Consider the following 22491-nt stretch of genomic DNA (forward strand, 5'->3'; position numbering starts at 1 on the left):
CACCACTGTTCTACTTAGGGAGGTAGTTAGGATTTCTTAATTTGTTTTTTTTTTTTGTGTGTGTGTGTATTTTGTTTGGTTTTTGATCCTGACTGCAGTAGCCTTCAGGTACACCATCAGTTCTTAGGATGCTTGCACAGTGTAGGATTCCTTATAGAGTGCATCAGAGCTTTAAGATGGAGACTTTCTCTCCTGTAATTCCTTTATTCTTCAGAGTGTTTATCATTTGCTTCCAGAAAGTTCAAACTCCAAAACCAAATGCTGCCAAGATTGTTTTGAAGATATCATACGTTCTTTTTCTTGCTTTTCCATTTTCCATAAACTCTTGACTGAGTTCATTTGTTGAATCTTACTGTAGCTGATCCAGACGATCAGCCAGGATTTCCTTTCTTAACCTACTGCAAATTTTGGTTTAAAATGTTCTTTCAATTCTTCCAAGGACAGAACTTGAAATTGACTTGAGTTGACACTACCTTGCAGACAACGCTTCTAGTCTTCCTCTCCTAGTCCCAAGCCCACTTCGAAGTCTTCCCATTTCCAGCTGGCAGCAGCCACTGCTGGCCCTGGGCCAGCTGATGAGCAAATCAGATGCTGTGTGGAGCAGCGCTCCATGTCAGGCTGATGCAAGATTTTAAATTTCACCCACACCATCCCATTTTCTTTTTGTTGAATAGGAAAAAATGCTGTGTTCTATGTAATTGGGATCAGAAACGAAGTACAGGATCCTCGCTAGCCAGGGAACACGAAAGTGCTAACTTCTCGTTGGGCCTTTGCGGTAGGTAGGGGAAAGAATAAGAGCTGTAGTCTGTTGGTGAAACACACCATGACTTACAGGCTGAGTAAGCCTGCAATTGGCCGTATCTTCAGCTAGGTTTCTACTCCTAAGTGCATCAGCAAGTGGAAATGAAGCAGGGACATGTTTATTTTGAAAGCTTCAGCCAACGTGAAATTTGAAGAGTCTGTTACACTCACTCTTGTATGCAATAATTTGAAGGGGCTAAACTAGAAAATCCTTTTAGGAAAGGATAACACTTATTTTTTTCCTGAATTTGAAGTCTATACTAGGAGGTTTTTGTTCCTCTCACCATAACAGTTTGGTGACATGCTTCTAGAGAGACTTTGGAGTCAGGGAATCAGCCTTTAATTTGCCATCTGCTTTTTCTGTTTAGAAAAAAAAAATCAGAATATGGGCTCCTCCCTGTGATAAATAAATAAATTCCCAAAGCCCCTCTAGAAATATGGAGGCTAGTGAATGCTTCCTTAGCCCAGGATGTCAGCAGTCACAGTCAAGAGATGATTCTGGAAAACATCCAAAAATAAACACTGAGAATGAGAAGCAACTGTGACTTTTTTGTATGTTTGCTTAGTATTGGTACTATTTTTTAAAACAAAAGAATAAGTAATTGAGATTAAGAAAATCTCATGCTGATTATTAAATCCTCTGGGCCGGCTGAAGTACGGAGATTTTTCCAGTAGATGTTTTTCACATTTTCCTGTATTTCCATGAGGCATGTGAGAAACCAACATCTCACTTAAAAATAACTACTAATAAGAAATTCCATAGATGAAAAGAAGAGCTCATAAAAAGGATTCAGGAAATAATAGTAATCTTAAAAGGGAAAAAAAAAATAGTGAAAATGAGTACCTCTGCACAGATGCGTACCAAAAACGGAATCCCATTCACTTGATAGCAGGACTCTTTTTCAGTCCCCTACTCGACCTATTCTTGCTGACAGAAATGTCAGAGAAACGTTGCATTTCAGATCCAGAAAATTCTGCTGATTATGTCATCTAAGATCAGATCATAGAAGCTTGTACAGTGCTAGCTTTGTAAAGAGTTTTCATTTTCCCATGAAAGACTGCAAATACAAACTGACTGAGCTTTGTATGCAGCTTTAGGGGCTTTGAACAAAGTTCTGGCACCTGTAAATCAGTGCTGTGCAAAGTCTAGTAACTAAACAAATTCCATCCATCCCATTATATGCCAAAAGATTGCCATGTGATGCTTTCTGTCATGCAGAACTATATTATTTGTTGTTTGTAACCATTGAAGAACACAGTGAGGAAGACAGGCCTTGAGTAATCTGAATTGTCCTCTACTTAAAACAAACAACAAAAGGGTTCTAAGTCAAATTATCTAAAGCTATCCATGTATTTAAAATTGTCTGAAGGTGAATGTGAAGCCATAGCAAAAACTCCATTTTCATCCTAAAAGATTTTCTCTTCTGTAGCAGCAGATAACTTTAAACATATTCACATCAATATATGCAATGTGTAGAGTTATCAAGACATCAATCAGACCTACTCTGTGTATCAGAGAATACCTCAAAACCTTCAAAACAGAGTGAATTATCATCCTCAGTAGTACAAAAAAAAATCCAGTGAAAAGTCAGTATTAGCCAGCTCATACCACAGCTATCAAGGCTATTTCTTTTACAAGAAAAAATGATATTGATGGTCACAGGATTTAGCTGTAGCTATTAATGCTAACCGTTTTAGTGCTATAGTGTTTATGCAGAAATCAGGGTTTTATCACTAGTGGCAGATCTAAGGTTGTGGCTGTTCACATCATGTATGTCAAAAAGCATTTTTGATGTGTCCTTAAACCTTCGATTTTTTTTCAGAAGCTCTAAATGCTACTGATTTGCCTTCTATAGTAGCCTTAATGAAGTGAGTAAATGCACTAGCACTTTTCCCTGATTTTGCTTGGTCTTGGATTCAAAGACCCAGAAAAAGGACTATAGAAGTTGTTGCAAGTAATTATCACCTTAAGAATTTCTCCATGTGGTTTTGTAGACATTTGTAAACAAACACTCATTTTGAAGAAAAAATCTTACAGAACTGAATAGTGAATGGAAGTCATTAGCTTAAAGCAACTTGTGGAGTTATTGAGAACTGATACAAGGCTCAGTACAGCTCTCTGGTTTGGAATATCTGCAGAAGGGATGGTTCCTAACTGGAAGAGTCATCATAGCTGTAGTAGAAGCTGTACAGGAATGATACATATTTTTTTCCTTTATGCTGTGCAAAATAATTTCCATGAAATACTATTTTGGTTTAAATCTTATTAAAATCTGTAGGATTTTCTCATGTGGGGACTTCTAGTTGAATTAACCGAGACCTATCTCCCAGGCTCTGAGCCTGAAGTATGTAAAATTGAACTTCCCACTAATTGGCAAGGCAAATCTTCTGTTCTGGCAATGATCATTCCAATTGTTTAGTTGTGTTTTTTGTTGTTGTTGTTTTTTAATTTGCCCTAACCTCTCACTGGGAAGCTTTTCGGCATACATCAGGGTGGTATTCTGTTTACAACAGCCATTCAAAGTATCCTGTTGAACTTTATAAAAGATAACCAGGCATGTTATGGTTAGCCAACTACATTCTTTTTTCCCACAATGCCAACTTCAGGTACAACACATCACAGTGACTGCAGTATAGCCAAGCTACCTTGAAACAAACTACCTCCAGTTCCAGTAGCAGTCTTGCTGCAGGATTATGGAGATCAGTAATTTGCTGCTTGGAGGATTTTCAACTAATGCTGAGACGTATTATAGTAGCTAGACTGCTAGGAATCACACAGGCTACTGTTGGCAAGAACGGTAGAAGAGGATGTGAAAGTTTTGTTGATTAAAAATGAAAGTCTGTAAATAGAGGTCTGTCCCTATAGGATAGTTTTATAAGCCTGATTCAAAGATGTACAAAAGCAGGAGAGCAAAGTAAGCTTAAAACTACTCAGTCTGTCCTCTCATGTGGATATGTTTCTATCTTTAAAATGAGATAAAAGTTGAGTTTTTCTCTCCCTGTTACCATTCTTTGGCTTAATGTTATTTTTCTTCAGGTGCCAGCAAAATAATTTTTATTTATTTATTTATTCTCAGGACACAAAACGGTATTTTTAAATCAGCTAAAGTCAGAACCAACTAAAAAAGGCACTAGCTCCCTGTAGAGCTGGAACAGCTTTCACAGAGTTAGGCCTGGAGTCCTAATGTTCAAAAAAAATGTAGCATGAAACAATACAGATAAAACTCATATCTCAGTCATCGTCTACTGAGAGACACTCCAGGTAGCCTGTTACTTTTAGAGGCAGGAGGCAGCTAACAGTAGAAAAGAGTGAAAATAATGTCCTCTGATAATTAGAAGAAATCTCTCATTGTAATGTGATCAGGTTTTATTAAACTGGATAACTGGTAGAGCTAGAGAGGAAAGGTTACAGAACAAGCAGCAGCACTGGAAGATTGCCTGTGTTGCCAGCAAGAGTAGAGTTAGGAGAGCTGTGTTCTGAGGTGGTAAAACAGGTACGGGTTCTGACTTAGTAATTGGTGGCTATTTTTTTCTCCTTTTTGGGGATTGACAGAGAACTATTCCATCATCAAAGCTGCTTTCTGTGTTCATGGCGTATGTCTGTCTTACGTCATTTGAATGGAAAATGACAAAGTGTTTGGTTTCTGATTCAAGGGGATTTTTTTCCACTGACTTTAAAGAAGGCTAGACTGAGGACTAAGGTCCTTTATATACAGCATGTTTGCTTCTGCCCACCCCTTTTGTACTTCCAATACAGCAAACCTAGATGAAGGCTCTTGCTAGGAGCTGTGTGACTAGTTTATACAACACCAACCTAGTCAGACTGGGAGTAAAGCTCATCAGTTTGTAGCACTTGACAGCTCGCTGGTTACTTTAGGGATTAGGACACAAGATTACAGGTCTCTAAATATAAGCAAATAATAATTACTGCAGTGTTTACTCTCCCTTAATCTTGGTTTTCTTCAGTCCATAGTACTTTCTTATGATTTTCTCTAGCAGTTATCCCCTTTCATGGCTGTTTTAGCCCCTTTCTGGCCTAGTAGTTTTGCCTTGGGTGAACAACAAGTATGCAGGATAATTCGGTAGGCATAGCAAGACAGTGACAAGTAAAAAGTATCTTTGCTTTAGTGCTACAGGACTCAGCTTTCAAGAAGGTTAATTTGGTGCCTGCTTGTAAAAGAAGTAATGAAAGATGAGATAATGTGCCTATGTAACTTAATACCTTTTTGTTAGACTGGAACAGAGCATTCATCAGTGAATCTTCAAGTGGGCTGTCATTTTTTTTGTGTGTGTTCTTCAGGATTTACAGAGAATGTTTTATTTCAGATATGAAGTAACATGTCTTCTTTATTGCCATAAAGATTTCACACTTTAATATAGCTGTTATATGAGTAAGTTTTCTGCATAGCTGAGCTCATAGTAGTTACAGTCACCTTTGATTCAAAATCTGTGCTGGTGTGAACGTAACTCCCAGATGGAGGGATCAGGCCTATTGTCTTTTCAGATTTGTTTATAGCAAGTTTAAAAAAAAATTAATTTTAGTGAATCCTAACAGTGTGAAAACCAAAAATGCAAGCCTGTGTTCTCCATGGCCTAAAATGCTTTCACATGATTAAGTTTTGTCCTAATTACATAATTACATTAGTAACAGGAACAAACCCTCATGAGTTTTTACATCTCCTCCTAATTACCTGCTTGCAGGCAAGACTCCAGTGTCTAACTAATACACATCTTAGTGAAGTTTACTTGAATTTGTACTGATATAAATCAGAATAAGTCCAGAATCTGGACCAGCTTAATCTTTAAAACTGATAACTTTATATGAAAAATGACACATACTACAAAAGTCTCTTTCAAAGCTTAGGATGTCACTGAACAATGGAAAATATTTTGTCAACTGTTTTTTTTATAAAAAAGAAGTGTTTTATGCAGTTTGTCATCTGCATAAAATTTTTATCATCATCAAGACAAGCAGGATTTTTTTAGCAGGTTTACTCTCCTCATTACTCCTTCCCCCCCTCTATTAAAAGCTTTTATTGGAAGACCTTAATAAAGATACAAAAATGACCATTTCCATTGATGCACATGCCTTTTTTTTAATGTATGAGTAACCTGCAAGGCTAAATAGTCTTTTTGCTGTATTGGTATGGTACTTATACTGTTTTTTAGCTTTTTTAAGCACCACAGGCCTTCCTTTCATTGGCAGAGGTGTTTATGCACAATAAAAGTACTCACCTCTTAATTCTTAAACTCCGTAATGATGCCTCTGAACTCATCATAATTGTCTTCGCCCGTGCTGGACCAAAGCTGGAAAAAAATAAAAATAAAAAAATGAGAACCCCCAAAAAGACAGTGGTGTGGGAAAAGGTCTAATCATTAGTCTTTTCAGGTGCGGGTTACCGTAAAAGCATATATGATTATTAAAGGATTTCCTTACTATTCAAAGTCTGCTTTAGAAGTATATATGGCAGGTATATTGTTAGTATAGTGAGAATGTTCACTAGGTAAGAAGTTTTCCCTGAAGTCAAGGAGAAGTGAACTGTGGGAAGAACTGGGTTGTATGGAATGGACTTGACAGCTGAGCTTTATTTCAGATGGACATTTTTGAGCCCACAGTTGGCACTGATTCATGCTGCAGAACACTGACCTTGTAACATCAGTATTTTGGGAATGCTGGTGTGAGAGATGGCAAATTGTTGTCTTTTCCATTACAAAAACATAACTGTATCCTCTCCTTCAGTTTAGCAGTTATATGTTGAAATGATTAACAGCCAAGTACAGTTTTTTAAACATGCACACCACACAGTTTTCTTCTGATATTGTTTATCAAAAAAAGCAAGATGAAAAAATGCTGTCATTAACAACTTGTAATGGTCTTATACTACTTAGATTTCAAACAAAGCAAATTCTTTTGTTTTGTCAATCATTTACTTGAGATCTGACAAAAATGTCTGAAAAGAATCAAAAGCTTTGTATATACTTTATGGCTTCTTACCACGTACCCACTCATGTTACTGTACTTGGCTTCATCTGTTCTAGTAAATTCTAACCTCAGAGTTTACTGCACTGTAGATTTACTGGCCTTAACAGAAGAGGAGACTCAGCCATTTAAATAGATGTAACCATGTTAATTGTAATGAAGTGCAGGGTTTTAGTGAGTGACTTCTAGCTCTTCCCAGTTTCCAGCCTACGTCTCCTGCCTCTTGCTCTGGTGCTTATCCTCTGTTTCACTTCTGAGTGCCTTCCAGTTTTAGTGTGCTGTGAAGTGGCATGGTTAACGTGATTCAGAAGGATACTTATATGGAAGTAAAAGGGTAAGTGTAGGATCCATGAAAAAGTTTAAACTAGCTTACAGGACAGAATGGTCGCTGCCAGCAAACAGATTAAATAACTGCAGTAAGGAATCTAGAGAAATACTATCCCAGTGAGTTATTTTTTTTTTTTTTGACTAAATGCTCCCTCTCTTCATACAGACTCACATGAAAGTCTCTTGAAATTCTCTTGTTTCCCCTGGTCTCTGAAAAACAGACCCAAATTACCACTAAGACATCTATGTTGACTATGTAAGAGCAAATCCAAAGCAGCCATACAGTTTCATTTCTCTGAAAATAGCAGAGTTGGAGCCTACGTTAGAAACAAATCAATACTAAACAAAAATCTGAATTTCATTTTTATCTTTATAAGTAATTTTGCTGTTTGCCAGGCAGATTGGTTTGCTGGGAGGCTCTCACCAGCATGCAGAATTGAACTCTGCAAAGACTGGCAGTAACAAAAGCATCGTTCTTCAGCTGTGTTGTACTCTCACATTCATTTTACGTTTCTTTTAAATCTAAACCAACATCTTTTATTGCAAAATCACATTTCCTGGCTAATTCTTTTCTGTGTAGAAAGTTGGAAAAGCACCAGTAGCTCAATCATCTCTATGGGACTGTTTTCTGTTCCGTAAGAAATCATATTTTAATCTCCCAATTCATGTAATTATGTCCAGAAACCTGAAATCAAATTTTATCACAGACTATTTCTACACTAAAAAAAGCATCATCTCAAAGCTTAACACAACGTAGACAGGACTTTATAAGAATAAAACTAGGTGTGTAATCTTGCCAGATTCCATTTTTTTACACTCAAATCCCAAAGCAGACAAGCCAACAAGCAAGTAAATAGAGCTGGTCTGTCAGTGTCTTTATAATTATTTCATAAAGTGTAGCAGATCTTTTTATAGTTCATGTAAATACTCTTTGTTACTATCTATGCTCTGATTTATGTGAGCAGCCTTAATTTATGAAGCCAGTTAGCTGCTATTCCTAATACATAGTGCATTTGAAATCTAAGGATTTAAGCCATGTGCCAGAAGCAGAAAGAACTACCCAAGGAAAAGTCTTTAATGTTGTTCAAGGCATATAGATTTGTTTCTTAGGTCTGTCACAGATGTCCTGTGAATGATGTTTTACCCTTGGCTTAGCTTCTTTAGCTGTAAAACAATCATTTATTTTTTCATATGTCTGGGAATAAAGTCCAATGACAGATTCCTTAAAAATGATCTAATTATTCCCTTTTGAATGCACTAGGTTGTTGGTGTGGCTCAAGCAATCAATAAGAAATCGGGAACTGGTGGGACTTTCACTGAACAAGACGAAAAGGTATAGAAGCTGGACATTTCTGTCTGTTCTGTTTTCATAGGGGATCAGGGGTTATATATGCTATTGCTTTTCACACTGATCAGACATCTTAAAGTTACTAAAAATTAATCACTGAAAAAGTAAGAATTCCTGGTAATATTGCAAAATTCTTTCCTTATAGAGCCACGAGAAATATGGATGTGACATAGTTTAATTTCTCTTTTCAGAATGGTATCTCTCATACATGTCAAATACAGGTTTACTCTACAGAGATGCACTGTAGGACAGTTCCATAGCTTATAATAGACATCATTTTTATGAAGTGATTATAGGTCTCTTGGCATCTCTGACAATACATATTTTGAGTATTAAAATTTACATAGTGATTATTTTCTAAATATTGCATCACTTCTTAATACAGCAATTAGAGGAAGAGAAAAGGCCATGGGTAAATTATAAATAATACATGAGATAATCAGTAGAGCAGACAGCACCTTGATTCCTAATTCTCCCAATGGAGTTGCTTTCCAGACATTTCCAGATTTCACATCTAGATTTGTAGAGCAAAAGAGGCTGCACAAAGGCTGAAGAAGTTGACTGAATTTTCAGCAGTAAAAATAAATAAGTAAATACCAGAATGTAATGTTCCCCTTTGAAAACTTTCCCCTTTAAAACAAAATGCATACTGAGTATTTGTGGGATATAAGAAGTAATCCCATTCAAATAAGGAAAAAAATTGTGGTTCCGCTATGTTAGCAGAATTTTATTTCCACTTCCCAACATAACAGAGGCTGATTGTCTGCACCAAGTTTTTCTAGGTAAAATCTGCATTATTGCAAGACGAGTTGATTCCTCTGTGCTGCTTCTTACCCCAATCCTACTTGTACCAGGATAAACTGGAAAGATAGTTAGTTTAAAAAGAGAGAAGAGATTCTTGAGGAAATAACAAATTATGAGTAACTGGAGGAAAAAAAAAAGGAATGTGAATGCCAAAAATAGCTTTAAATATCAATTAAGATTTCAAAGTGGAAAAAAAAAGTAGGAGCTTATCTTTGAACAGAGTTAAGATGCTGTGAGACGTTATCTTCATCAGATGCTTATGTTTATTTGTCTTCAGGATTTTGCTGCATATTTGGCATTTTGTGGAATTGTTCTTCATAATGCTCAATTGTATGAAACATCTTTGCTTGAAAACAGGCGTAATCAGGTATGATCTACAGGTTTGTCCCAAGAATACAAAAATTATGATGGTCAGCTAAAATCTGCACCTTTTCCTGTTATTTCTGTTATGGTAGCAATTCCTTGGCAATTTTTAATTACTCTAATACTGTGGAGCTCTAACTGCACTGAGAAGTAGCTTGGCAGATTTCAGCTCGGGCTGTGAAAAGTGGGCTGTGTGGGGGAAAACAGTAAAGCTACATGTCCAAAATTCATTCCATGTCAATATACTTGATACTGCCTGAAGTTATCCTGTGGCTCACTGTGTGTATTACACAGCCGGAGGCACGTATACTCCAGAAATTTCAGGTAAAATTATCCCTACAGCATGGCAGAGGTTATACAGATTGCTCTTTTAGTCTCCTACAACTATAAATAGTCACTAACAATATTTTCCATAATGATCAGACAGGAAACTAAATTTCCTAGAGGAATGTAATTCCTCCAATTATGTAATAAATTCCTCTAATAATGTAATAAGAATAGCCATCTATGTAACTGATGGGTTATTAACGCCATAGCCTTTATGGGTGGAATATCTCTCCCCTACATGATATGAAAAGTTCTTGGAGAAACAACTAGGCAGCAGTTGTTTTAATAGCATTCTGGTAGGTCTGAGTTTCCAAGTGACTATTGGTGTCTGTAAATTGGTACAAATTTGGATAATCTTTTCAAATTGGTTCCATGCTTCCTGTGGGGAAAAGGGAATATAATTTGACCACATCTAAGTAGCTAAGTCCTTCAACAGCAGCTTTGAAATATGGCAGCCTGAACCTAAATGATGTTTTCACCAAATGAGTTCGTTAAGCTCTGTTTGAATTACAACAGATAATAGTTGTGCTCAAAAGTCTTCAGTAATCTAAATATCACGGTTGATATTTTTACAATGCACACAAGAGCCATAGGAAACCATTAGGTTTCCTAAGGGCAAATTGCTGTGTGCTGTCTGGACTTCTCAAATTTCATTTGATCAACTGTTAATGTTGATCTGACCGGAAACATCAGACAACTAATTAGGCTATCTATTTTCTCCACCAAACTGGCTAATAATTCCTGTTGCCTTGCAGTCTGTATGACAGCCAAAGCTTAATTTTTGTCACAGACATGTGTTGATTTCCTTGATTCAGAGAAGAGGAGAAGAGTAGGAACTGTAATTATTGCTTACATCGCCATCAGTCAAATTTTCACAAAAGACTTTTTTTCCAGGTGCTTCTTGATCTTGCCAGCCTGATTTTTGAAGAGCAACAGTCTTTGGAAGTAATTCTGAAGAAGATAGCTGCCACTATAATATCTTTCATGCAGGTGCAGAGGTGTACCATCTTCATAGTGGATGAAGATTGTACTGTGAGTACATTTTCTTGGTTAAAAGTCAGAAGTGCTGGGAAGTCCCTGGGAGCGGTATTGGCTTCCCTCCATTCTGATTCAGTAGCATTTCAAACCTTCTTCCTCCCTGCCCTTGCTTTTATGGCATCCAGTCAGGGCAGGTGTTGATTTCAGAGGATTAGGTCTTTGTGTAGGCGAGGATGCCATTTTATACAGTCATTTTGCATTACCTATTGGTAAGCTATGGCTCTAAGCTCTCTCCTGTGGCATAGATCTTGAATGCAGAACTTTTTTATAACTCATTTTATTGGCTACTGATGTAAGACAAAAAAAAAAAAGGAAAAGGCTGGGTGAAAAACAATGTGGCTTTTACTTGATGTGCAGAATCAGTTTTGACTGTACTTTTTATTTCTTGAATATATCTCATCAGGGAGTATCTAAACAAGGTATCTGAAGAGAATCGTGGCCTCTCCCAAGATCCTGGCTCACTGAAGCAAAGCACATACTCCTTTCCTATCTGCCTACTTTTATTTCCTTTGTATTGAAAATAGGCTGCAGAACAAGAAGCAGGATGTTATGTTGCAATAATATTTCCCTGTATTTAAGAGAGTTATTCTTGCACAGGAATGTGGAAGAGGAATTTACATAATGTATGTATTCAGATATTCACACAGTCCCTGCAAGTCAGCCAAACTCTAGCACCTAGTTTCCAGTCTGTAGTTTGAATGCGTAGCACAGAGAGAATCTAATTTCTCTCTACGTTTAGGCTTCTCAAGTATAAAAAAAACTTATGTGAAAAGAAAGACAGAGATCTCTCAACCTGTTTAAAAGGCTTTGATGTCCTCACCTCCCCAAGCAAAGCAGTTATTATGCACTCCTGGTCTGGAACTGGATGAATGTTAAAATATGGAAGTTCTGTGCTAACAGGTAAATTTGGCACAGCTTATAAATACCGGCATTTCTTCTCAGAATGATCAGTAGAGATTCAAGACACTTCAGTGATATTTAAAGAAGATAATTATGTCATAGGAATCTGTACCATTGCTGCTAGATGTGAAATGAAATTAAACAATTTTATACTTGTCTTTATTACAGAATAGGTGTTGATAATTGCCATGAGCATAAGCTTTTCAAATGAATATTACTACTCTAACTTATAACCACAATGATATATTAAAGTATCTTCTTGGTATTCCAGGATTCATTTTCTAGTGTGTTTCACATGGAATCTGAAGAATTAGAGGATTCAGCTGAAAACCTGAAGAGGTAAAACAATGAATTTAAGGGTTTTTTTTTCATCATGGGAGAATGTTGAAGAAATTATGCTTTTAATATAGGTTTTCATAATAAAGGACACAGTACCATGCCTTTCCACTGGGTGCCATGTATTTCTGCTGTGGAACAGGTTTTGCCCTGAAAAGTACATAGACAAATTGCCTTAAAAAGTTCACTCTGAGCAGAATAGGAGAACAAGGTCTGTTCTCTTCATTTTGTCAGGTCGAAGTACATAGTTGCATCTCAAGGTTATGCTGTGGAAATGTGCAAAACACGAGAAGTAAAAATCTAATTTCATGGGCTGCTCTAGAACTGGTCTGTAAGAAATCTATGTAGGTGACTATGTTGTAGAGTTGACACAACCACATTAGTAGTTACCAAACGGTGTATAACCATATGATTTTAATCAAAAAAAAAAAAAAGTAAAGTACTTTATAAAGAAGGATAAGCATTATTCTTATTTTATAGATAGGAAAGATGGATCAAAGAACATGACCAACGAAATCAAGAATAATGACTGATAGTTAGATTTTTAGGTCGTGTTCAAGAAACCACTAAGAATTTCAACTGGGAAGGATGGAAAGAAGTAGACATAATTGTATTAAAATACTCAGATTACATAGTTTCCAAATTTACTCTGAACCTTTGTATTTAAGTTTTGAAAATTACCGTCTTCATTACCTTTCTGTCATCACAAGAAGTTGTTTCAAATAGTGTCAAAAGAGTGAGAGACAGTTGTATCTAAAACACTATGACAAATGTAGTGTCAGGAGAGAAAAATGGAAATTTCTATACCTCTTTGATCTTTTTTTTTTCAGTGAACATTTCTTATATGAAATTTAATTACATATATTTGAAAATGAACTTAAAAATGTGTGGCTTAAGCAAATAAAAACCATTGAGATGTAGTAGGATTTCTAGACAACATACAGTCAGAAAGTTCAGAGGTACAAAATGGTACTAAGATCACAGAATAACTCTTTACTTCCTCTTCTATACTGTGGGAATGGCAGAGAGAGATTTTACCTTCCTATTCATTATCCCTTTCATGGTTACTAGTTAAGGCACTCAAAATGTAATTTACTGCTTGCATGGGTCATCAGTAAATTATTTCTCCTAACTGATAGGAAGGGAATGTTGGAACCTTAGCTGCATATCTGAATTTTGTTCATGGGACAGCACAGTTAATATGCCAAGGACTGTACTACGAGTCAGCAATTGGAGTTAGAACTTCTGCATTGTTTTAAGGTCACAATTTCAGGCAAACAAAAAAACATGACATGGATTAGATGGAAAGTATTATGTTACAAAATATAATTTCAGGCTTATTATGTAATCAGGGACCCTGAGTTAAACCCAGATCAGACTCGTTTTCAGAATTATGTGGTATTGCCTTGTATAACCAAGTTGGTGAAATAATGAGAGAATAATTCTCTTCCTCAAACACGGTGAACATCCTTTGGATATACACTTACACCAGAAGGATAGCTAAAGTCGAGTCAAACGTCAGAGGAACTTGTTCAGGAGCTTGTTGGGAATAGGTGCATTATTAGGACATATGCCCTTCTCCAATGTTAGCAAAGGGGGCCAATAGAATTGAAATCCCTTAATTAATACATCGTGGCTGTATAAAGGAGATGATTGAAGGTATTTTCTGCCCCAATTTGGAAAAAAACACCTCTCTTTCAGGAACAGAATCCCCATGCAAATGATTGTTCTTTTACTTTTAGAACAAATCTGAAATAAAGTTAGGAGTAGGAAATTCACAAATGTTACCAGCTATACCCAGTCTAAAGAATATGCGAATTTCATCTATTGATTTTTCAAGTGTGTGAGATTTGAGAATAGTTTGTTTTCAGAGTTGTTTATTTCAATGCAAACTCAGTTGCTCATTCTTTATCCTTCATCTACATGAACGGAAACGATTTGTTTATTTCTTAAATTTGATGTTTGGTGTTAACATTTTGGAATGCTAAAGAAATGGTGTAGTGTATAAATTAATCCACTCTGTCATTTTGTGATGGCAACTGGATTAGGGTACAAAATTTGAACTCAATTCCATTATATAGCTGTTGGTTATATCTTTCTTGGCCTTATCCATGTAAGATATTTACTGTTACCTGCTTTGCATAATGAAGTGTCCTGTTGTCATACTAAGCAGCTAAAAATAATATTTTTATCCCTTAGGGACTGTGATACAAACAAAATCAATTATATGTACGCTCAGTATGTCAAGAATACTATGGAGCCTCTCAACATCCCAGATGTCTGCAAAGATAGAAGATTTCCCTGGACAGTAAGTAAAATAAGCTTACATTTGAAATTCAGAATTGATTTTTTTCTGTCTACCTTTCAAATCTTTCTCGCTTTCCCCTCAGTATTTTTTTTTAATTTGATGGCCACAGTTAGAATTCCACAAACACAAAGGAAGGTACAATGTTTGCTTTATAAAATTCTTTATCAGTGAAGAAATGGTACAATACTCACACAGTGAGCAGGGTATTCCTATAGCCATTATTTAAAAAGGTTAACATTCATTTGTCAATAGAAACTGTGATGTGGAGAGCTTGCAGTGTATTCTCTGGGAAGCATTTAAGTGAAGAACAGCTGGAGGTTTTCACAGCAATTCTCTGTAGTTTACTGTGATTGTTGGGAAGCTCTCAAAAGTTCCTTCCGTTTCATTCCCTCCTTTCCCTTCTTGTTCTGGCAAAGATTAATGATATTTATGCCAGTTCTTTGCTGCTTTTGAGAAGGAACAATTTCACTTTTCTGTGAAAGATTTTGCTTCACACTTCATCAAGTGTGAGCTTGTGGTGTGGTGCACTACTGAACACAGATACTGGAGAACTAGGAGGGGAAGGTCACTTTGCAAAACTCAGATTACAATCAGGTTGTGTTCAAAGTCATCAACATAAAGTAAAATTGTAATTCTGTGTTTTCCTCTCAGTGCAGAAACTTGAAAAAAACTCTTCTTAATATAGGTAGGCCTGTTAGCCAGATGGGTTCAGAGAGAGAGTAAGAGGAGGGATAAGATTTGTCACGATCAGCAGGTTTTTATCAAACTCTTTGTTTTGTGTCACACAACCAAAAGTTCAGAAACAGTTCTGCTAGAAGGAATTTTGGATAATGTTTTTCACACAGTCACAGTGGCTGCATCTCCACCACTACGTAGGAGCAGTATCAAGGCTGGGTGGAGGCAAAATCTTTTGAAAGCTGACAAACCGTGGTATGTGGGAAATCCCAGGCGTACCTAGTAACCTAAAAACCCCAGCTTGTCTCTTTCTTTGGAGAACGTTCAACAGCATGCTTACTCACTTTATGAAAAGAACTTTGTGCTTTCTAAATGCATTGGCAGCCTCAGCTACCAACGTAGTGATGTGAGGCAGAAAAACAGCATGGGTTTCTTCACAGGAGAGCCCTGATGTTGCCTGCCTCAGGTTCAGGCTATCTATAAGGACAGGATTTAAGCCAAATGCTAAGATTCAGCAGCCATGCCTGTGTGTTTTTTTCCTGAACCAACAAAGTTAGGGTAGTAGAGACGAAGTTCAAGTATCTACAACACTCATTAAAACCATTTATGCCTATTCTTGTTTAGTCTCCTTCCTTTTCATTAATACTGGGACAAGTATATTTTTAAACACTGTACACTGGTCTTGTCCAATCCAGACAAGCTGGAGTTTCAGCGCACCTGAAATTTACCGTGAAACAGCAGGTTCTCCTTAAGGTAGCCGTAAACCAGTTTTCATGCAAACTTAACTTGGCGGTTCTCAACTGCCCCTGCTGGAGAGGTCTAGCAGGGAGAGATGCTGATTCCTAGCCTTTTTTTACAGCTTATTTCACAGGTACATCTTTTCAGCCTGCAGTTCAGAAACCAGCAAAATCCTACTCTTAAGTTGTTCCATCTAACCTGTTGATAATGGGCTACTAAATATTAAGTTCCTGGAGTCATGTAAAGTATCTGGCATGATATAATCCCTTCATCTTTTCTTCAAAGAATCATACTTCCTATTGCCATTTATAAGCATTATAGTGTTTGTGCATTAGCCTGCACAGAAAATCTTCAATCCCTTGCACAGGACAAGACGACAAAGCAACAGCAGTAAAAGCAAGCAAACAAACCAAAACACAAACAAACAAACAAACAAAAAAAACCACACAGCCAACCAAACAATCCACCCCCCACCCCCCACCCCCCAGCACTTTTGATCTGAAATATTAGTGCATACACATTTTTTGTGTCACATACAATTAGAGATTGGCCTTCATTTACTTCTCAGCAACTGCCGTATTATTCCAGGACCAAGAGCAACTGAACAGATCTAGGTCATTTGCTCACCAGATATTTGGTGTAGGTGTATTGTCGTTTTGTTCCCCCCTTTCACCTTCTCACTTCCTAGATTAAGTCAGTGTCCTTCTCTTGGGGCATGATAGCAAAAAATACATCCAGCCTAGCAATGATAAAAGGTCTTAGGAAGACTGTAGTATGTTCACCTAGTCAGAAAACTGGTCATTATTTGGATCATAACTTAGTCTCCACCACCAGACCTTTCATAACATCGCTGGGTTAATCAAGGTGTCTCAAATGAACCAAAAGGGTTTACAAAAATTTGTGTGTCACAAAATGCACAATTAGCTTAATGCTAGGTAGCTACTCCTGTTTTATGACATCTGTTCTTTGTGGCCATACTGTAAGTGAAGAAGATATGCTGGAAATAGAAGAAGTCAGTTACTTTCACAGCTCTTCACCTGATGAGAATAGAAAGGTGTCCTAAAGCCCAGCTGATCTCTTTTCAGCTGCACCAAGTCGAACACTTTGTCTTGGTGCAGAATTGTCATTTTTATGAAAGCAAAATGAAAGAACCTATTACAAAATTAACACATTTTTAGCACAATTACACAAGTCACTGGCAACTCTGATTATCAACTTTACCTGTATTATTATTATTCGCTAAATCTTGTATCAGATGTAATGTTTATTATACCATCCAGCCAAAGATGTGCAAACTCTTTGAAGACATGACTGCTTTTTGAAGGAAAATGTGAACCAAGAATAGCTGTAGGCCCCAGCTCTACATCATTTTCATTTCAGGCACCTAAGCATTAGTCTTAAAAATTGTAACTGTATTTTTTTTTTTTGTTTGTTTAACAGAATGACAGTGCAGAAAATGTAAATCAACACATAAAGAGTTTGCTGTGTACACCAATAAAAAATGGGAAAAAGAATAAGGTGATAGGTAGGTATCTTTACAAAAAGTATTTTTGTACTTGTCATAGCAATATTTCTGTGCTTCACAGTAAAGTCTCAGCAACGTGGAATCTAAACACAGGGGAAGAGACCCTTAATTATCATGCTTTCAACTAACAAGTCCATTGCAACCTTGCCTGTAAATTGCTTGCCTTACAAGTTACCAGCTACCTACAACTCTCCTGTGATATTTCATCATTTTCATAGCTTCATGCATTTGATAGTTTTCTATAAGTAAAATTATTTTCACTGTTTCCTTTTCAGAGAGTCAGATACCACTCTCACTGTTACAAGGCAGTGAAAGGAAGAGAAGATGTAAATCAGTAAATAAGCTCTGGGCTTTTAGGGAACAGAGGTGGTAGTACTCTGAAAGTATAGCATGTGGGAAGGCAAGCGGGCTGTGCATACGGTGACAGTTTTGCAAATAAGGTTTGGCTACAGAAAGATTCATACATGAGAAGGCTAAGTGCTATGCAGTATTGGTGCTATGAATTGCCCTTTAGAGTTGCCTGCTTCTACCAGCAGATTGCATAGGAAGGCTACAGTCCTATTACAAGACACTAAGTTTAAAAGCCCAAATCTACCTAGCACAAATACCTCTGCAGCATCTCCTTTGCTTTTTCTTGAACTTTTCTTCTTTTTTAAAGAATGCCCATAGTACCACTGGTTTCCTGTGGTAAAATTTTCATAAGTAGTTTGATGTCACTTAGGCCCACATAGGCCTAGATCCTTATGGAAACTTAAAAGCCTATTTATCTTTAGGTCCCTGAAAATATTTAGGTGGCCAGGGTCTGGATCCTCCAAGATGAAATAAATGCCTAAATTGTCTTGAGGATCTGGTCCTAACAATGATTCAGGGAATAAGCTTAATGAGTTTTAAGTCTTTCCATGAATTTCAGATTCACCTTAGGCAAGAGGAGGATGATGCTTTTGAAGATTACCAGGTCCTCCCTGTCCCATGAAGAGTAGAATGCGTGTCAGCCTACTATGCTGGCATCAGTAAGTTCCATGACCAAACAGAACATAAAATATATTAATTTCCAGATAGCAGTGTAAATCCAACTTCCTCACCTTTACAGAATTTGTCAAGAAAATGTTCCAAGATTGTATTTTTAATGGTCTTCACGTAATTGTGCTTGAGAATTATGGCAAAACCACATAATCAATGTATACAGTAAATACAAGATTCTTTTTCCATGAAGACAGCTCTTTTTTAATTCCTGAAGCAAAAAGAGAAGCATTGTCTTTATTAAATAGAGTTCTTTGAAATTTCTTCTTATATCAGCCTCCTCAATGATTTATTACTTTGTTTTCTGTATTTTACCAGACTCTAGAAGACCAAGATGAAAATTGAACTGTTGAACTTTAATGAGATTTGCTTCACTATGCTGTTAACTACTGATAAAAGTTACATCAGATCTCATGTGGAGTGTTTCTATTGTTGTGTTTTTGTCTTTTTTTTTCTGTGAAATTTCAAACTGAAAGTTTCAGTCAGGCAGCATTTTTAGGTGGGTTTTTCAAATCCGAGCAATTCTCAGTGAGAAATGTTCTTCAAAGTCCTTTCAGGTTTCACAGCCCACCTAATGTTCAAATCTTTAACAGGGCAACATCAAAAACTTGTTTCAGGGACAATACCCGTAGGTTCCTTTAACATACTGTATAAGAATATTTTGTCTCCCTTTTTTAAGATTAGTATACCCAAGACCAGAATTTGGAGAGTGGGGTGTGCAGAGGGGGCAGTGAGGGTAGGAAAAACCATCCACAGTAAAACCAAGCAAATCTTACTCGAAGAAGGATAAAAAGATTTTTTTTAACTCTCCTGACTTGTACATTTTTCAGATTTGTGTTGAAAACTTTATAGAATTTTTCTGTGGTTTTGTAAGTATGGCCCAATGAAAGAAATTTGAGTACCTTTACTTCTAACATATGGACCCCTGAATGCTTCTGGGACCCCTGAATGCTTTTGAAAAATGTTCCAGTTAAGAGTCTTAAATAGCACACGGCATATTTGTTGTAGTTTTCCCATTTTTAAAAGGCATTTATGTGTATCCAAATGCTGTGCCTTTTAAGAATTCATTTTCACTTGTGGCTTATTCACTGTTGAATCTGACTTTTGTGTTTGTTACATCACAGTTGCTATGGAAATAATTATAAAGTCATAAACAGTACTAAACAGAGATTTGAAAGTGAGTTCCATGAGATTTTCCCTGGGTTTTATAAGTCAGCTTCTTTTTCCCAGGGAAGGTTAATCTTGTTCTTAGTGAATCCTTATTCTCCAAAATTATATATTTTTAATATCATTTAAGTATCTACTAATCCATTAAAGCAGCATCTTCTTTGCAATATTCAGATACCACAACCCCTGCCCCAGTGGTTTACAACTGCAGTTGTAATCTTACTGATCTCTCTAGAGGAGACTCGAATACTAAAGTTCTTCAAACAGAACATAATTTGGAAATAGGATGGTGTTCATATAGTGTCACCAGACATTAAAATTTCTACATGCTAGGCCATTGTTCTTCTAAAAACATAGTTAACACGTGCAACGTTCTTTTCCTTCTTTTTTCTGCTTACTGTAAAAGGGAAGATATAAACTAGCTCCCTCATAGACTTTTTTTAAAATTACAAACCATAATGATTTTTTTAGTCTGTAAATGTAGCGTATTACAATCCTAGAATTACTTTCATATAAAAAATCATTAGTACTAATAAAACCTTAGAGTAACTGATTATGTTCACTGTTGATTCTACTGTTAAATAGTATTGGTTATAATTTCTTCCCTATCAATAAACAGAGAGCAAATCCGTCCTCCCTGACATTATGGTGGCAAAGTGTAAGGCATTCAGATTCTATTCATATAACCTATGTAAATGAGGAGTAGCTCTGCTAGAGCAAAACCTGAAAGCTGGTAAACAGTGTTCTGGAAACATCATTAAATAGTTATCTTCTCCTTTGCTGGTTAAATACATATTTAATAAATTACTGTTTCTGCTGCAAAATGTTCTTCATAAAATACATAGAATGTACAAACTGGTAAGCAATTACAATTTATATCAAATTAAGAATACTGCATTTTCTTTTTTTTCTTTTTTTTTTTTTTTAGAATTCTTAATTTGGAACTATGACTTTCACTGGGACAGTTATTTGCAACTGATCAGGAAAATATTAGCTTTTATCTTTAAAACTGCCAGTCCTTACACTTATGAGCGTGAAAAAACGTTTGAACTTGCGTAAGACAGTAGTCGCTCTCACAGCATTTAGGACAAAGACATGTTTTTACGATGCAGCTGCTTTAATTCATATTCTGATTTCTTAGCAAAAACTGCCATTTGCTAGGTGAAGCTAGATTGAGGTATATATGTGAATTTCCCTCTGCTTAAAACAAAGATTTAATCTGCAGGCATGGTAGAAGTTACCTGTCAAACCTCTCAATGGCAAGTGCACAGAAAAGTCTGGCACTAAACAGCAGAAATTATTAACAAAAAATAAACAGATGCAAAAAATAAACAGATGCAATCATCAGCAAAATCAACAAAAAAGTTAACAATCTGATTTCAATAGCATGCTTTTGGATGACTTCAGTAATCTTTGGAGCAGGCTGTAATCCAATCACATCCTCGTGGAGTCAGCAAATATATTTGAACTTTGAGCCTCAACTTGGCTATTTCTGTTTAGTTCATTTATTTTAAAAAATTTCCAGTACTGACTCAAACAAGAAAGTGAAAACTCAGTGTACCAATGTTCTGACTTTCATAGATGTTCTTTTGGCATGCTGACAAAAATTTAATTAGCCTCCAAAGGACAAATCGTCTTTAGGGATTAAATCAACCTAGAATACTATTAATAATAAAAGTCAGGATGAAAACTACCCTAGAATTTCACCCAAATTTTTGGCTTATAAATCCTAATAAATGCTTTTGGGTTTACCAAGTAATGTATGATATTTTAGTATTTATTCTGTAATACAGTGAACTCACTCTAATGAACTTTGGGATGAAAAATTCTGTAGCACTACAATGTGTCACTTTAATGTATATCGGTGGTTTGTACTGTAGGCTAAACAGTCTTAGACCTAATTTTTCCCTTGACGTATCATACCATAGATGGTATTTTGGCAATTCTCTGTATTAATTCTTTAAATTTCTCTATCCTGACTTAGGGGTTTGCCAGCTTGTGAATAAGATGGAAGAAAATTCAGGCAAAATCAAGGCTTTCAACAGAAATGATGAAGAGTTCCTGGAAGCTTTTGTCATCTTTTGTGGCTTGGGGATCCAGAATACACAGATGTATGAAGCTGTAGAAAGAGCAATGGCCAAACAGATGGTGACATTAGAGGTAAGCTCAAAATCTAGGTGGTCTTAAATTGACACAAAACAGATCCTAACTTTCTCCAGACCTTGACTGTTCTACACAGAAGTGCAGCTACTCCCATGAATACTCAATAGAAATTGTTCTCCGCCATGAGAACAACATTTGGCCTGCTGAGTTGCACAGGATTTTCTTTGCTGGTTTCCGTATCTGACGGCAGACTATTTCATTTGGTGTTGTATTTTAACTTTACTCATGAGATTTAGTGGTGAACTGAACACATCTTTTCCTCTACATGAAGCTACGCATTGGCAGCATAGCTGGTTTGTTCAGTTGCGTAGGAAGAGGAAATGGTTTGGGGGATTAGGGGCTTCCTTTTCTTGTCTGAGGTTTTCTGTGATGATTTTGGCTCAGTCCTTTAGACAAACTGGTTTGGGGAGTAACAGCAGCGTTATTGTAGGTTTTCAGCAATTTCTTTGGAGTCAAAGACTCCATCAAACCATATCAAGATGAATGTCATCTGTCTAAGCCTTTGAATTGGTTACTGTTAAATTTAATAGCTGAAGAATGCTTTAGTCTGAGAAGTTGAATTACTCAGAGGTGATAGCTTGAGGCTGAAAGTGAAAAAATTGTAGACTTTGGATCTCCTAATATTCTTTATGTAAATAGAGTGTTTGCAGGTTTCCTAAAATGTGGGTTAT

At 36.5% G+C, this 22491-nt stretch overlaps 1 protein-coding gene across 10 annotated transcripts in view; it reads left to right on the forward strand.

Moving 5' to 3' along the window:
* PDE5A (phosphodiesterase 5A) overlaps nt 1-22491 on the forward strand; it is a 135616-nt gene that overhangs the window by 86305 nt on the left and 26820 nt on the right. For all 10 annotated transcript variants that reach the window (XM_083835964.1, XM_083835962.1, XM_083835966.1 and 7 more), the window contains 7 exons: nt 8370-8441; nt 9538-9627; nt 10845-10982; nt 12160-12227; nt 14424-14532; nt 17386-17470; nt 21642-21817. In XM_083835964.1, coding sequence (XP_083692090.1) covers nt 8370-8441; nt 9538-9627; nt 10845-10982; nt 12160-12227; nt 14424-14532; nt 17386-17470; nt 21642-21817 — 738 coding nt within the window. The remainder of the gene's footprint in view (nt 1-8369; nt 8442-9537; nt 9628-10844; nt 10983-12159; nt 12228-14423; nt 14533-17385; nt 17471-21641; nt 21818-22491) is intronic.

This window comes from Anser anser (genome assembly GCF_964211835.1).
Source record: "Anser anser genome assembly, chromosome: 4".
NCBI lineage: Eukaryota > Metazoa > Chordata > Aves > Anseriformes > Anatidae > Anser > Anser anser.